General features: G+C 40.6%; 1 protein-coding gene across 1 annotated transcript in view; it reads right to left on the bottom strand.

Annotated features, from left to right (window-relative positions):
• The window catches only part of FBXL2 (F-box and leucine rich repeat protein 2), a 79,063-nt gene that overhangs the window by 29,501 nt on the left and 35,433 nt on the right, over positions 1 to 14,129 (bottom strand). The window contains exons 4-6 of the mRNA XM_088831688.1: positions 7,871 to 7,925; positions 7,499 to 7,573; positions 1,359 to 1,453 (exon numbers count right to left, since the gene is read on the bottom strand). Coding sequence (XP_088687814.1) covers positions 1,359 to 1,453; positions 7,499 to 7,573; positions 7,871 to 7,925 — 225 coding nt within the window. The remainder of the gene's footprint in view (positions 1 to 1,358; positions 1,454 to 7,498; positions 7,574 to 7,870; positions 7,926 to 14,129) is intronic.

Here is a 14,129-nt window from a genome sequence, read left to right on the forward strand (position 1 = left end):
ATTTTAGTTTCTTTAGTGGAAACACGATCAGATTTATGTTTTCTGGTATGTTATCTTAGGACCAATTTGGTACATTTAGTTCAGTTCAGTCACTCTGTCGTGTCTGACTCTTTGCGACCACATGAACCACAGCACGCCAGGCCTCCCTGTCCATCACCAACTCCCGGAATCCACCCAAACTCATGTCCATTGAGTCAGTGATGCCATCAAACCATTTCATCCTCTGTTGTCCCCTTCTCCTCCTGCCTTCAATCTTTCCCAACATCAGGGTCTTTTTTCAAATGAGTCAGTTCTTACCATCAGGTGGCCAAAATACATTTAAGCTTCCTGTTAAAACAAACTCAATCTATTCCACTGATTTACAAAGCTTTTGAAGAAGCACAAAATATTTCTCATGGTCTGAATTTTTTGATTTATATATTAAAAAAAAACCCACCTCTATGTTCCATAACACAGACAAAGTGTTTTGATCCTTAGAAGATATCATGAATTGATTTTCTTAGCAATGGTGCAGCAGATGTTTCAATTACAAATTCTAGTATTTGCAATCACTACACACTGTACATTCTCACTGGAGGTCTGTGATTGATTATGCTATGGTATGGCTAAATCTCTAAGAGGCAAAGACCATTCCAAGATTCTAAGGGGCAGTATGTGTGTCCTAATTTAGCCAACCTCAAACAACACTAGAGACCACAGGGTAAAGACATAACAGGCTTAATTACGTCCTGTCTCAAAAAAAGCTCAAAGCACATGTCCTTAACAGTGGAGTAATAACATTTCCAATAAATAACGGCTATCCAGGAAGAGGTGGGCAAGCATTTGACTGGATGGGGTATATTGCTAATGAGAATAAAGTGAATGTGATAACCATATCCCATTACAGGTAAGCAAAATCCCAGGTTATAATAAAGAAGTTTTTGAAAGAATTATTTTGTTAAAAGTATAATTTATACAACAAAGTAGCCGTGATTATGAGAAGGCACCTAGGAAGATGGGAAAGTGATGAAGAGATGTGAGGTCAACTAATATGATTACGTGCCTGGTACTCTGTACATGTTACTTGACACCCATGACATTCCCATGAAGGAGCTGTACCTGCCTCCTCTTACAGGCGAGGGAACTGACAGCAGAGTGAAGAAGCCTGCCCCACGGCCACACCTCTGACCACACTGGAGCTCCCGGTTTCCAGTTCAGGCCTGCTGGCTCCAAAATCATGATATTCCCATTGCTCTATGCAAGTTACATAGGAAGATTCCAACAGAAGAAAAGCAAATAATATGCTTGGCTGATTTTTGCTGATGAGAATGCCAGCTAAAAGCTGCCATGACAGGCTGAGTCACAGTGGACTGACTTACTTCAAGGAGGAATCTCCAACGCCAATACACCCTCGCAAGCTCAGCTTCCTCAGGAACCCACCACATCGCTTTGAGATGTTTTCCACCACTCGACCCTTCAATGGAGAAAGTTGGAAAAAATCTTATTCATGCTACTTATCTAACAGCAAAATAACCTGAAGTTTAGAAACTAAATATGTATTTCCAGGTGTAATAGACGATATTTTAGAACATTCTTCCAACACCCCACTTCTGCTCCTAGTGTATAAAGGGACTGCAAGCATTGAAAAAATGTTTTCAATTAAAACATTAAGTCTTTTTAAAAATCACACACTACTCTTTGAAAGCCTCGACTCTGGAGGTAGGCCTCCTTGAGCCAGGGCTCACGGCTACTCCACAAATTCTAAGGTGGCCTTTTTGAGGACAGCTATGGCAACACTGGCTGCTGGGCAGAGATCTAAAACAATGTTGCTTAAAAAAAAAAAAAGAAAATCTATTTAAGCTAAACAGTACTACTCTAAAAATATGAAAATGCATCATAAAAGCTACCCCTCTTTCTTCTCAGCAATCCCCTATTTAAACACATTTGCTTTGAAAAGGTAACTCTGGCTGGGTACTGGCAGATATATGAGAACACCTATTTAGCACTTCCACTGTTTCAGGCATGATTTTAATACTTTCTGGTATCTGTTAAGGCTCATTTAATATTCTCAGTAGCTGTGCAGACTACTCTTCCATGAACTAAGGCAGAGAATGTCTGAAATACAGGAAATCCCTTGGGACGACTCTCAGTATTAATATGCCCTAGGAGTAAAGTGCACGGGAAACTGAAGCCAGGCCAAAGAGGACTGTTCACGGCTTTGGGAAGGGCAGTTTGGGTCAGTCCACCAAGTGAGGAACCACGCCCAGCTGAGGGGCCTGCTGAAGACAGAAAGAACACAGCACGTGCGGCAGAAGGGAGTTACAAGTGCCAACTCTGACCCACGACCGATATAGAGATGAGGGCTGTAACTGTACTTTCTCCCTATCTTGTTATGACTGTGTGTGGACAGAACAAACATATTTCTTTCTTTCCTCTCATCCCCTTTCTGTGTGATATAAGAAGTACTGACTTTATATCATAGTGTTTAAGTTCTTTCAATTCTGCATTCAAGTACTGAAGGCACCGAGTATCAGGAAGAATGAATATCACTCTGGACTTTACCTCCTCTTCCGAGGAAGGGCTTAAACGTATTTTTGACTGTACACTGGATAGCTGAACCACATTAGGTGGAATCATGAGTTCATGTCTTTATGTGGAGATTAAGTATGGTTTAAGGACATGCCTAAGGGTACAAGTTGACAAGGGGTGAACTCAGAATGATTAATTTTATGGTCAACGTGACTCGGACACAGAGTGCCAGTCTGTGATTTGGCCAAACATCATTCTGGGTGTTGTCTGTAAGGGTTTCTGGATGAGATCAGCATCTGAATCAGCAGGCTGAGTAAAGCAGATTGTCCTCCCCAGCAGGGGTGGACAGAGCAAAAAGGGCTGACTGAGAGATATCTCCTGCCTGACGGCTGAGCCAGCCATTGCTCCTCTCTGGCCTTCAGACCTGGGCTGAAAGGTCAGCCTCCTCTTGGGTCTCGAACCTGCCAGCTTTCAGACTGGAATTCACACACTGGCTCTGCTGGCTCACAGGCCTTCTGATTCAGATGAGCTGCAGCTTTCCTGGGCCTCCAGCCCGCAGACGGCACATCTGGGAACTTCTCAGCCGCCATCACCTCATGACCCAATTCCTCGTAAGTAATCTCTATGTCTGTATCTATACACACACACACAATCTTATTGGCTCTGTTTTTCTGGAGAATCCAGACTAACACAGGGTGGATTCAATATCTTCATTTTGCAAATAAATAAAGTAAATGGTTAAATTGCCAATATTACACTTCACTGAGTAGCAGAGGTGGGGTTTATATCAGGTTTTTGTGACTCTAAACTCTGTGTCCTCTGCGTGATAACCACACCCACAAGGGAGGAAACACTGGAAAGGCCATTCTGTTTCGTCTGTAATACTCTCCTCCTTCCTTTACAAACAGCTATCCTGGCACTGAACTCTAAGCAGAGTCCACTAGGACACGTCAAACCACAGAATTACAGAAGCGGGATTCACACAGACCGGCTAACAATGTAAGCTGAAAATCCAAATTCTGATATTGCTGGCAGCTTTATCTACGCTTTCTTGAGTCCTACCTACGTTAATAATTAGTTTTTGAGCCAAAACTCCAGACACCTTTAAAATAAATTTCTGTCAGTGGGAGGGAAAAAAAAAAAGATTATGAGTTGGCAATCCAAGATAAATATCTAAATACCAAATAAAACTGCACAAATAGCTCCACACCAATGTCCGCAAATAGAGCGCATCACTCTATTTTCTCCATTTGAAGTTCGTCACACTGACACAAACTGCCTATTCTTCCTTCTCTGGAGTCGAAGTTTTTATACTGGAATTTAAAAAATTACATTCAGAATTTTCAGTTCCATTGTTTCTAAATAAGAGAAAAAAATAAGCAAATACTTTTCAAATGCAAATTCCAGTCAGCGACACCGTGTAACATCCATTAGGGAGTATGCTATAGGTAAGCATTTTAGAAAGAAAGGCATTACAGAAAAATAAGGCTGAACAGAGGAGCCCTTGGACTTATGACTTTCAGATAAGACTATCTGGTTATTTCTCATTTTTGGCCTCACAGACTCTTAATAACCATGAAGACAACAGAACGCTCAGCTTTCAAAGGCATGGAAAATGCCTACATGTCAGGGAAACGACACTTGCTCAGGAGACAGCGGTGCTCAAGGAGAGGCCCGGGGCATATTTGCCACCTGTGTGCGCTAGTCTGCCTTTTCTCTGAAACTCAAATCATGAAACCCACTGCTTAAGGCATCTGCTCTCTCTTCTTACTAGGCGAAGGACCTTGGGTAAGTTATTCAAACTTTCAGCGCCTCAGTTTCTCCCATTTGGTGTTTCTGAGAAGGCAAAATTAATTACTACACAGAAAGTACTTAGAAGAGTACCTGGCACACGTAAATACTCCTAGTATACCAGGCCTGCTCCTTGGCACTTTCTCCCTTCTCTCAGCAGATCCACTTTTGTCCCAAATGATTCTGAGACCATGAGTTTATCCATGGGATGCTTCCCAGGGTCATCACCCAGAGGTCCTATTAGCATCCACGGTTGGTGGTGGTTTAGTTGCTAAGACGTGTTCAACTCTTGCGACCCCCATGGACTGCAGCCCAACAGGCTCCTCTGTCCATGGGATTCTCCAGGCCAGAATACTAGAGTGGGTTGCCATTAACTTCTCCAGAGGATCTTCCCGACCCAGGAATCAAACCCGGGTCTCCTACACTGCAGGCAGATTCTTCATTGACTGACCTATGAGGGAAGGGCTGGTTATTTGTCTACGGGAGGCCCCATACTTGGTTTAGAATCCAACCTGGATTCACAGTGGCAGCCCAAAGAGGGGACTGATTAGTATTAGACGAAGGAAATGGCAACCCACTCCAGTACTCCTGCATGGAAAATCCCATGGACTGAGGAGCGTAGTAGGCTACAGTCCATGGGGTCGCAAAAAGTCGGATACGACTGAGCGACTTCACTTCACTTCACTTCATACTCTTCACAGGCAGTTCTCTACACGTGGTGAACCATGAGCTGGTTTCTCCTCTAGTAGAAGTGGGGCTTTTCTGGTGTGGGAGACCTGGTTTGGATCCCTGAATTGGGACGATCCCCTGGAGAAGGGCATGGCAACCTATTCCAGTGTTCTTGCCTGCAGAATCCCATGGACAGAGGAGCCTGGTGGGCTACAGTCCATGGGGCTGCAGAGTCAGACATGACTGAGCAATTAACACTTTCACTTTAGTGGAAGTACTCAAGTATTTCTGCAATGTGTTTATACAGCTGCAGTCAGCTAAAATAGTGAGATCAAATAATGCACAAGGTAGTGATATTTATGTGAAACAGCATTTTTTTCCTTGGCACACTGTGTGGCATGCAGGATCTTAGTTCCCCAACCAGGGAACTGCATTGGGCACACAGAGTCTTAACCACTGGACTGCCCAGGAAGTCCTGAAATAGTATTTTTTAATATCTGAATTGAAAAGCTTTTTATGTGCCTTCCAAAAAGTTGTAGTTTGCAAAAATCAAAGAAAATTGAAGAGATGATTAAAAAAAAAAAACCCACAGGAAAAAAATGTTTACAATTTTTTTTAAAAAACAATGACTCTCCTTCGCCTAGAAGAAATGACCACAATTTTTGGAATTTAATATTCTCCTCAACATCGCTAAGTAAACACAATGAACAAAGCTCTATAGATTATCAGTTCGAAGGGGAAATATATGTCAGCATGTTTGGGAGGGGCACTGTTGTAATCATTAAGTCTGGAAGGAGTTTTAAGGAATTCCTGACTCAGGGGCCAGAGTTCAAGCCAACAACTAGAGTTTATCTTTCCAGGGAGCTTGGGAAAGCCTGAGGCCCCTGGCCCTGCCACGCTCAGAGCACAGCAACCTATGTGGAGGCCGAGCGTAGTCAACCTTGTGCTCAGCCCTGCCTCCTGCAGCGGCATCTGCTTCACTGGTTTAGACGGGTCCAGGACAGGCATCACCGACTTGATGGACATGAGTCTGAGCAAACTCGGGGAGATGGAGAAGGACAGGGAAGCCTGGCGTGCTGCAGTCCGTGTGGTCACAAAGAGTCGGACACGACCAAGCGACTGAACGACAACAAAGAGACAGGCAAGCAGCAAGTGACCAGAGAAGGTGACGGGCCTCCACATCTGGCCATTAGTTCTTGGTAACACCATCTCCGTTAAACATATTTCCTTATCCATTAAAAAAGACACAAAATATTTAATAAAAACATGTGAACACGCTACATGAGCAACTGATTTAAAACACAATTCCACTACACTGAATTGACTAAATTAGAAACCAGTAAGGTTTCACTAACAATGGGCAGATAATAAAACTTCGGCATCTCCAGACCCTTGAAATAGTACTCCAGACAGTTACCATGTGTAGCGCTCTTTATTACCTCCCTGTTTCTTCTTGGTTAGAAATGTGTACTTAATATTAAAGTTGTTTTAAGAAAAATTTTCTCATTTGATATGGTTTATGATTCTTTTTTTTAATTAATAGTTTATTAATAGCTTCTTTATTAGTTTAGCTGGCAGATATAATCAAAGGACTCAGAAGACAAGTGACATTATATTACTAACCGTTGGCCAGGTTGAATCTTTAACCCAGGGAGCTTTGCATATTTTTTTACATTCCATATTTGGTTAATTTGACACAAATTAGAACTTCCAATTCTAGAAATGCTCAACTGTATTCATTTAAGCAGGAAAATATCTAACTGCTATTGCCTAAGAATTCACAAGCACTGTGCTCTCAAATGGGGGAATAAGCAGCATTGAATAGTGTTGTTGCTTAGTCGCTAAGTCATGTCCAACTCTTTTGTGAACCCATGGACTACAGTCCATGGGGCTCCTCTGTCCATGGGATTTTCCAATACTGGAGGGGGTTGCCCTTTCCTTCCCCAGGTGGTTTACCATTCTTAAATGGAGATGTTTACATATTTTCAGGTAAATACACCAGAATCCTGGAATTATACAGGCTCTGAAGATTACTTCCCTTCCTTATTTTGTAAATAATAAAACCAAGGCACTGAGAAAGTACACGCCTTAAGTGGCTGAGCTGGAGGGACCTCTCTATCTCCAGCCTCCCTCCTGGGCTCGTGCCTCTGCCATTTCTCCATTCCTAGTGCTGAATTAGAATTCTCAGCGGAGTTCGAAGATCAGTAAATATTTGTCAAGAGTCTCCTACGACTAAAGCACTGAACCAAGTGTTAACGGTACAGGTGTGAGGCTTTGGAAAGCTGAGTGGTAAAGCTCAGACTGTAAACATGAATAAGGGTCGTAAAATTCTGTCACTGATAAAAGCAAAGAGTAAGACACAAGCAGAATTTTGGTCCTGAAGCATGCAAATACCTCCCAGGTGTTTTTCTTCTCTATTCCACCTTGGCGGCATAATATTAAACTAAAAGCAGTAAATGAAAGGGCAGGAAAGAGTGACCAGTTAACTTATCTTTTAAAAAAATCTTTAGTCTAAAGCAGGTTAACTTACCTCTACATCTGTTTGAAAGTTGAAAAGGTCTATTCTTTGCCAGTTGCTTCCATCCAGGGCTAAGATGTTCCAAGCCTGGGAGGTTGGGAGGGATTAGGGTGAAAAAGATAAATTTATTAAGATTGTTAAAGTTTTGATTCAACTTTTCTATTTCCAAACATTTATTCTTGATAGATATTAAGTCGATAATCAAATGTGGAATTATGATACTATTATGTTAAATATAAAAGATGATATTTTAATTTTTAACTGTTTACTTGAGTGAAAACTCATCTTCATTCTAATAAAACATTTCTTTTTTAAAATTTTTATTTATTTCAATTGGAGGCTAATTACGTTACTTCTTGATTACAAATCTGGTTAATACTCTACCTTGGAAATCTGTGCACATCGGCACAAGGTTACTATATCCAAGAAGGAAAAGATTCTAGGAAGAAAGGAGAAAAAACACAAAAATGAGATGGTAGTAACATTTTAGAATATCTATAGTTGAAAGATAAGATCTAGTGTGCCACCTGCATATTAATAACTTTTTCAAGATTTCTCAATTCATAATACACAAGAGCACTATAATTTTACCTCACTATTGTGAAATACTAAATGTTCGCACATTCCAAAGTTGTTCCAGAAACATTACACAAATTCCCTTAAGCCAGAACTCATTAAACTTTTCTCTTGTTCTAAACCACAGACGTGGGACAGCAGATTGTAACTTGTTCTAGTCAAAGACCAATCTCATCTCCAGACACAGAGCTAGTGAGCGCGCGCCCCTAACGCAAGTGCAAACTCCCCTTTCGTAGGAGACGCAGCAAGCAGGCTCAGGTGCCTGAGGCTCAGCCAGTATGGCCAAGGAAAGTTCCACGATAAAACCCACTTGCTCTTTATGTATTCGTTCACAGGGCAGAAAGATGGAGCTCATCACCTGGTCTGTAAATGACCAGTTCTTCCTGAGCAAAAGCCAAGAAGCTATAGAAGATAGGAAAGACAGGGAAAAAGAAAAGAAGAGAAGTAAACTAAAACCTGGTGGACACTGTCCGCGTGGCAGGGTCGGGGAGAGCGCCTGACCTTCCAGCAGCAGAGCTGAGTTGCTGCTGACAGCGCGGTATAATAGCTGCATGTGCCTCAGCGCTCAGCAGTAACAGCTGACAACAGAGCAGCTTGCCTGGGAGAGGAAGAGTGAATGGTGATGCAGTCAGGCACAGCAGGGTCTCAATCCCCACAGCACCGGAAGTTAAGGAGGACAGTCTGTGCCTGTGGGTGTGGAAGGGGGAGGAAAGGGAGATGGCAAATAGCCACCTGTAAAGCTCTTTAAAATTCTTCAAAGGTAGCAGTCAGCAGTGAGTTGAAAATTCACAGGCCTGGGGAAGACAGATCCACAAACCACCAGAGCACTGCACCTACATAAGGCACCCACAAGCAGCACCGCAGGGCTTGTGATGACACAGAATACTGTTCTACTGTGTAGACTCCTATCGTTTTCTAGTGAAAGGCAAAGGAGAGAAGCGTAGCGGCTGCATTAATCTTAAAAGACTCAATGGAACTTTGTACATATAAAAATGCTGGTGGGGAAAAATGCGTACCAAATATACACACACATATATAATAAACATATTTCGGGGTGTCTGCACACCTACCATACATTGCTTCCATGGTGATATGTCTTGCCTCACCAACTCAAATGTCTGTGTTCTGTGCCATATGACCATTCCCCAGTGAGCCCCACTGATCATGAGCTCACTGAAAGGCCAGAGAGAGACATGGCAATGCTACAGTAGGATCATGTTTCACAGCAGCATCTGTTCTAAACTCCAAGCTGAAGGTAGAAAGGGGTTAGCTAAGTTTTCCTTGAAAACATTCCTCAACAATGTGCCACCTTGGAGACCACACACTCGACCACCTCTCAGTTATAATAACGACACTGATAACAGTGTGCTTGAAGATTATATGCTAGCCACTGTTTACGTTAGTCATTTAACTGTCACAACAATGCTATGAGGTGCTATCAGGCTCTCCAGTTGATACATAAGAACACTGAGCACCTCCCAAGGCACTCAGGCAGAAAGAGCAGAGCCGGAATTTGAACCCAGGCAGTGCAGCTTGCCAATCCATGGCCGTGACGCTACACAAAGCTCCAGCAGGATTAGGCTGGATGCTCTTCACACAGATGAGGCAGCCTGTGCTGAGCAAGCATGCTGCATGGAAACTGCATCTATAAAAGCTAGACTCACACAAGATGCTCACGCGTTCAGACACAAGTGAGAGCCAACAGTGGGAGCACAAGTTTACGTTCTTATCTCATGCTCACTGCTCCATGCTGCAGCTGCTGATGAAGCAGCAGACCGCCTTCACTCTTTATCCTATCCTCCCCACACCACGATCACACGCAGCTGCATTTGCACACGTAGGCATGCCACAACTCCAGCTGCCCAGTAAGCCAAATTCCTGAATCACGTTGCAATGAAGAAAATGAACGCCCTGAATGACAGAGCCTGGAACACCGGCAACAGAAACACAGTTAGCTCAAGGGGAAAGAGTTTTAAAGAAGAGGCTAAATACTGAATTTGCATCAAACTTCAAAACCTAACATTTTCCATTTTTTTTTTTTTTTATGAAAACTTGGGCTTGCTTCCGTGATAAGACAGTTCCTATCAACTTAAATACACAAAGTAACTATGAACAATTTCAAAACTTTTTCTACTGGAAATTGCTTCCTACCTCAAATGTGATAACCATCCTTCATTAGGAGAGCCCGGAAGCGACAACTTGGTTACAAATAAACAACACAGGGGTACACAGGAGTGGGTGTGTTTCTGCTCCACTGGTCTGTCTGCCTCTGGGGCAGTAAGACCATTTTAATCATGAAGCTTAAAGATCCTGATGTCTAGTAACTTCAGTCCTTCAACTTTGTTTTTCTTCAAGATTATCTTGGTTATTCTTGGCTACTCTCAGTTTTTGAATTTCCGCTTGTGTTTTAGAATCAGCATATCAAATTTCACAAAAAAATCTATAAAATTTCACTGGGATTATGCTGGATTTATAGACACTCCGGGGTAAATTTTACAGTGGTAAGTCTTCCAACCCACAAACATGATATACTCCATTATTTATTTAGGAATTCTTTCCTATCTCATAGTAGTTTTTCTATTTCTCCACATAGATGCTCTGTTCATTTTTAGATTTGCTCTCCCCTCCTGGCTATTTGATGTTGTTACTATTAAAATGGAATTTTTAAAATGTCATTTTCTAATTGTTGCTAGTATATAGTTAATTTTCATATACTACCTCACATACAGTAACATTTCCGAATTCATTTATATATTCTAAGGATTTTCTACAAACAAAATCAATACACTTGAGAATAATGAAAATTTTCTTTCTTCCTTTTCAATGATCATACTTTTATCCTTTTTCCTGCCTTACTGAAGTGGCTGTGATTGTCTCTATTGTACCAAAAATGGTAATGAAAGACATCTTTTTCTCATTCCCATCTCAGAAAAGCCGGTCGTTCTTTAATCATTCATTACTAGATGATTACTACAGGGCTTCCCCTTGCCTTTTCAATTTTCTAAAGTTACTCTGTTATGCCCTATAAAATATGTTTTGCATATGTATAAAATACATGGTTTTAGCAGCATTTCTTTAACATATGCTTATTTCCTCTTTTAAAAGTTTATTAAATACAAGAGCAGATAGTACAGTTCCCATATATTACTGCCATCTTGAGACAGATATATGCACACACAGTTTCCCCTACTATTAACATCCTGCGTTAGTGTGGTAACAATATAATTAATGAATTTATATTGATATATTGTCATTAACTAAAGTCCACAGTTTATGACAAAGTTCACTATCTGTATTGTACAGTTCTATGGCTTTTGACAAATGCGTGATGAAACATATCCACCACTATAGTATCAGATAGAATAGTTTACCCCTAAAAATCACCTGTGCTTGTCCTGTTAATCCCATCTATCTTCCTCATGAATCTTTGGCAACCACTGACCCTTTCAATGCCGCCACAGTCTTGCCTTTTCCAGAGTGTCATATAGCTGGAATCACACAGTATGTAACTGTTCAGATTAGCTTGCTTCATCATACATATGTCTCTGTATCTTTTAGTCAGACGATAGCTAATCACTTTTTATTCCTGAATAATATTCCACTGTATGGCTGTATCATTGTTTATCCAATCTTTTATATAAGGACATCCTGGTTGCTTCCAGTTTTGAGTGATTATGAATAATATGGCTATAAATATGTGTACACAGGTGAATGTTTTTCCACTCAGTCGGAGCATAAGTGCTAGATATGTAAGTTTACGTTTAGCTATATGAGAGACTGCCAAACTGTCTTTCAAAGTTGCTATACTGTTCTGAATCACCAGCAATGAAGGAGAGTTCCTGTTGCTCTGAATCTTGCCAACATCTGACAGGTTTTTAAATTTTACCATTCTATTACATGTACAGCAATATCTCACTCTATTTTAGCTTTCAACTCCTGAATGATATTATGATATTAAGCATCTTTTCATATGCTCATTGCATCTGTTTATCTTCTCTGGTGAGGTGTCTGTTCAGATCTTTTGCCCATTCTTTAAATTGGTTATTTCCTTATTGGATTTTAAGTGCTCTTGGTATATTGTGGACATTAGTCCTTTATTATATGAGTTAGTGAGTGAGTGAAGTCGCTCAGTCATGTCCGACTCTTTGTGACCCCGTGGACTGTAGCCCACCAGGCTCCTCTATCCATGGGATTCTCCAGGCAAGAATACTGGAGTGGGTTGCCATTTCCTTCTCCAGGGGATCTTCCTTTATCATACAGTCTTTGCAAATATTTTCTCCCAATCTGTGGCTTGCGTTTTCATTCTATTAACAATGTCCTTCTCAGGGAAGTTTTAATAAAGTCCAACTTATCAATTTTGTCTTTCATGGATCATGCTTTTGATATTGTAGCTAGAACTCACCTTCAAACCAAAGGTCACCCACATATTCTCCGATGCTTCCTTCTAGAAGTTTGCTAGTTCCAGGTTTCACATTTAGACTTATGATTCATTTTGAGTTGATTTTTGTGAAAGCTGTAAGGTCTATTATTCCAATGCCATTTGTTGAAAAGAAAGATGTACTTTCACCATTAAATTGATTTCTCTCCTTTGTCAAAGGTCAGCTGACTTTGTGTGGCTCAATTTCTGGGCTCTGTATTCTGTTTCATTGATCTGTTTATTCTTTCACCAATACCACACTGAACTGATTTACTAAAGCTTTAAACTAAGTCTTTGTAGGTCAGTAGTGTTAGTCTTCAGGAGTATATTGGCCTTTCAGAGTCTTTTGCCTCTCTGTATAAACTTTAGAATGGTTCTGTCAATACCCACAAAATAACTCAGTGGCATTTTATCAGAATTGTGTTGATTCTATAGATCAATTTGGGAAGAACTGACATTTTAACAATATTGAGTCTTCTTATCTGTGAATATGTAACATTTCTTCAATTCTTCAAACCTCCTTTGATTTCTTTCACTGGAGTTTTTGGAGTTTTCATCGTATAGATCTTTTGACAGATTTATACTTAAGTATTTCATTTTTTGAATCTAATGTAAATGGTATTGTTTTTAATTTCAATTTGGAGTAGTTCACTGCTGCTAAACAATATGAGAAATAGCAATAGGAAAGTAGTTATCTTTTGCACATTAACCTTGTATCCTGCAATGTTATATAATTGCTTATTAATTACAGGAATATTTTGTCAGTTATTTGGAATTTTCTATGTATACAATCATGTCATCTACAAACAAAACCAGCTTTATTTCTTCCTTCCCAATGTATACCTCTTCTTATCTAATTATATTAGGTAGGATTTCCAGTAGTACTATGATGAACAGGAATGGTAAAAGGGGACATCATTTTCTGGTTTCTGATCTCGGGTGTAAAGCATCCAGTTTTTCACCATTAAATATACTGTTAGCTTCAAGGGTTGTTATATACATATTCCTGAGGAAGTTCCCCTCTATTTTTGGTTTTATGAGAGTTTTAATCATGAATGAGTGTTAAAATTTACCAAATACTTTTTCTGCATCTACTGATACGACCATATGATTTTTTTGTTAGATCACAGATGTGATAGGTTATCTTGATTTTTGAATGGTGAAGAATCCTCGCAGGCCTGAAATAAACCCTACTTGGTTATAGTACATAATTCATTTTATACATTGTTCAATTTGAGTTGCTAATATTTTGGTGAAGACTTTTGCATCTACATTCATGATAGAAATTGTTCTGTACTTTTCCTTTCTTTTTAAAACATTTTTTGTTTATTTTCATTTTCGCTGCACTGGGTCTTTCTTGCTGCACACAGGCTTTTTCCAGTTGCATCAAGTAGGGGCTCCTTCCTAGTTGTGATGTGCAGGCTTCTCATTGAGGCAGCTTCTCTTATTGTAGAACACAGGGTTTCGGGAGTGCAGGCTCAGTGGTGCACAGGCATAGGTGCCCTGCGGCATGTGGGATCTTTCTGGACCAGGGACTGAACCCATGTCCCCTGCACTGGCAGGCAGATTCTTAACCACTGGACCACAGGAAGTCCTTCCTGTACTTTTCCTTTCTATAACATCTTTATCTGGTTTTCAGTTCAGTTCAGT

This window comes from Moschus berezovskii, chromosome 24, assembly GCF_049115385.1.
Source record: "Moschus berezovskii isolate FMDL1 chromosome 24, NW_MosBer_1.0, whole genome shotgun sequence".
Classification (NCBI taxonomy): domain Eukaryota; kingdom Metazoa; phylum Chordata; class Mammalia; order Artiodactyla; family Moschidae; genus Moschus; species Moschus berezovskii.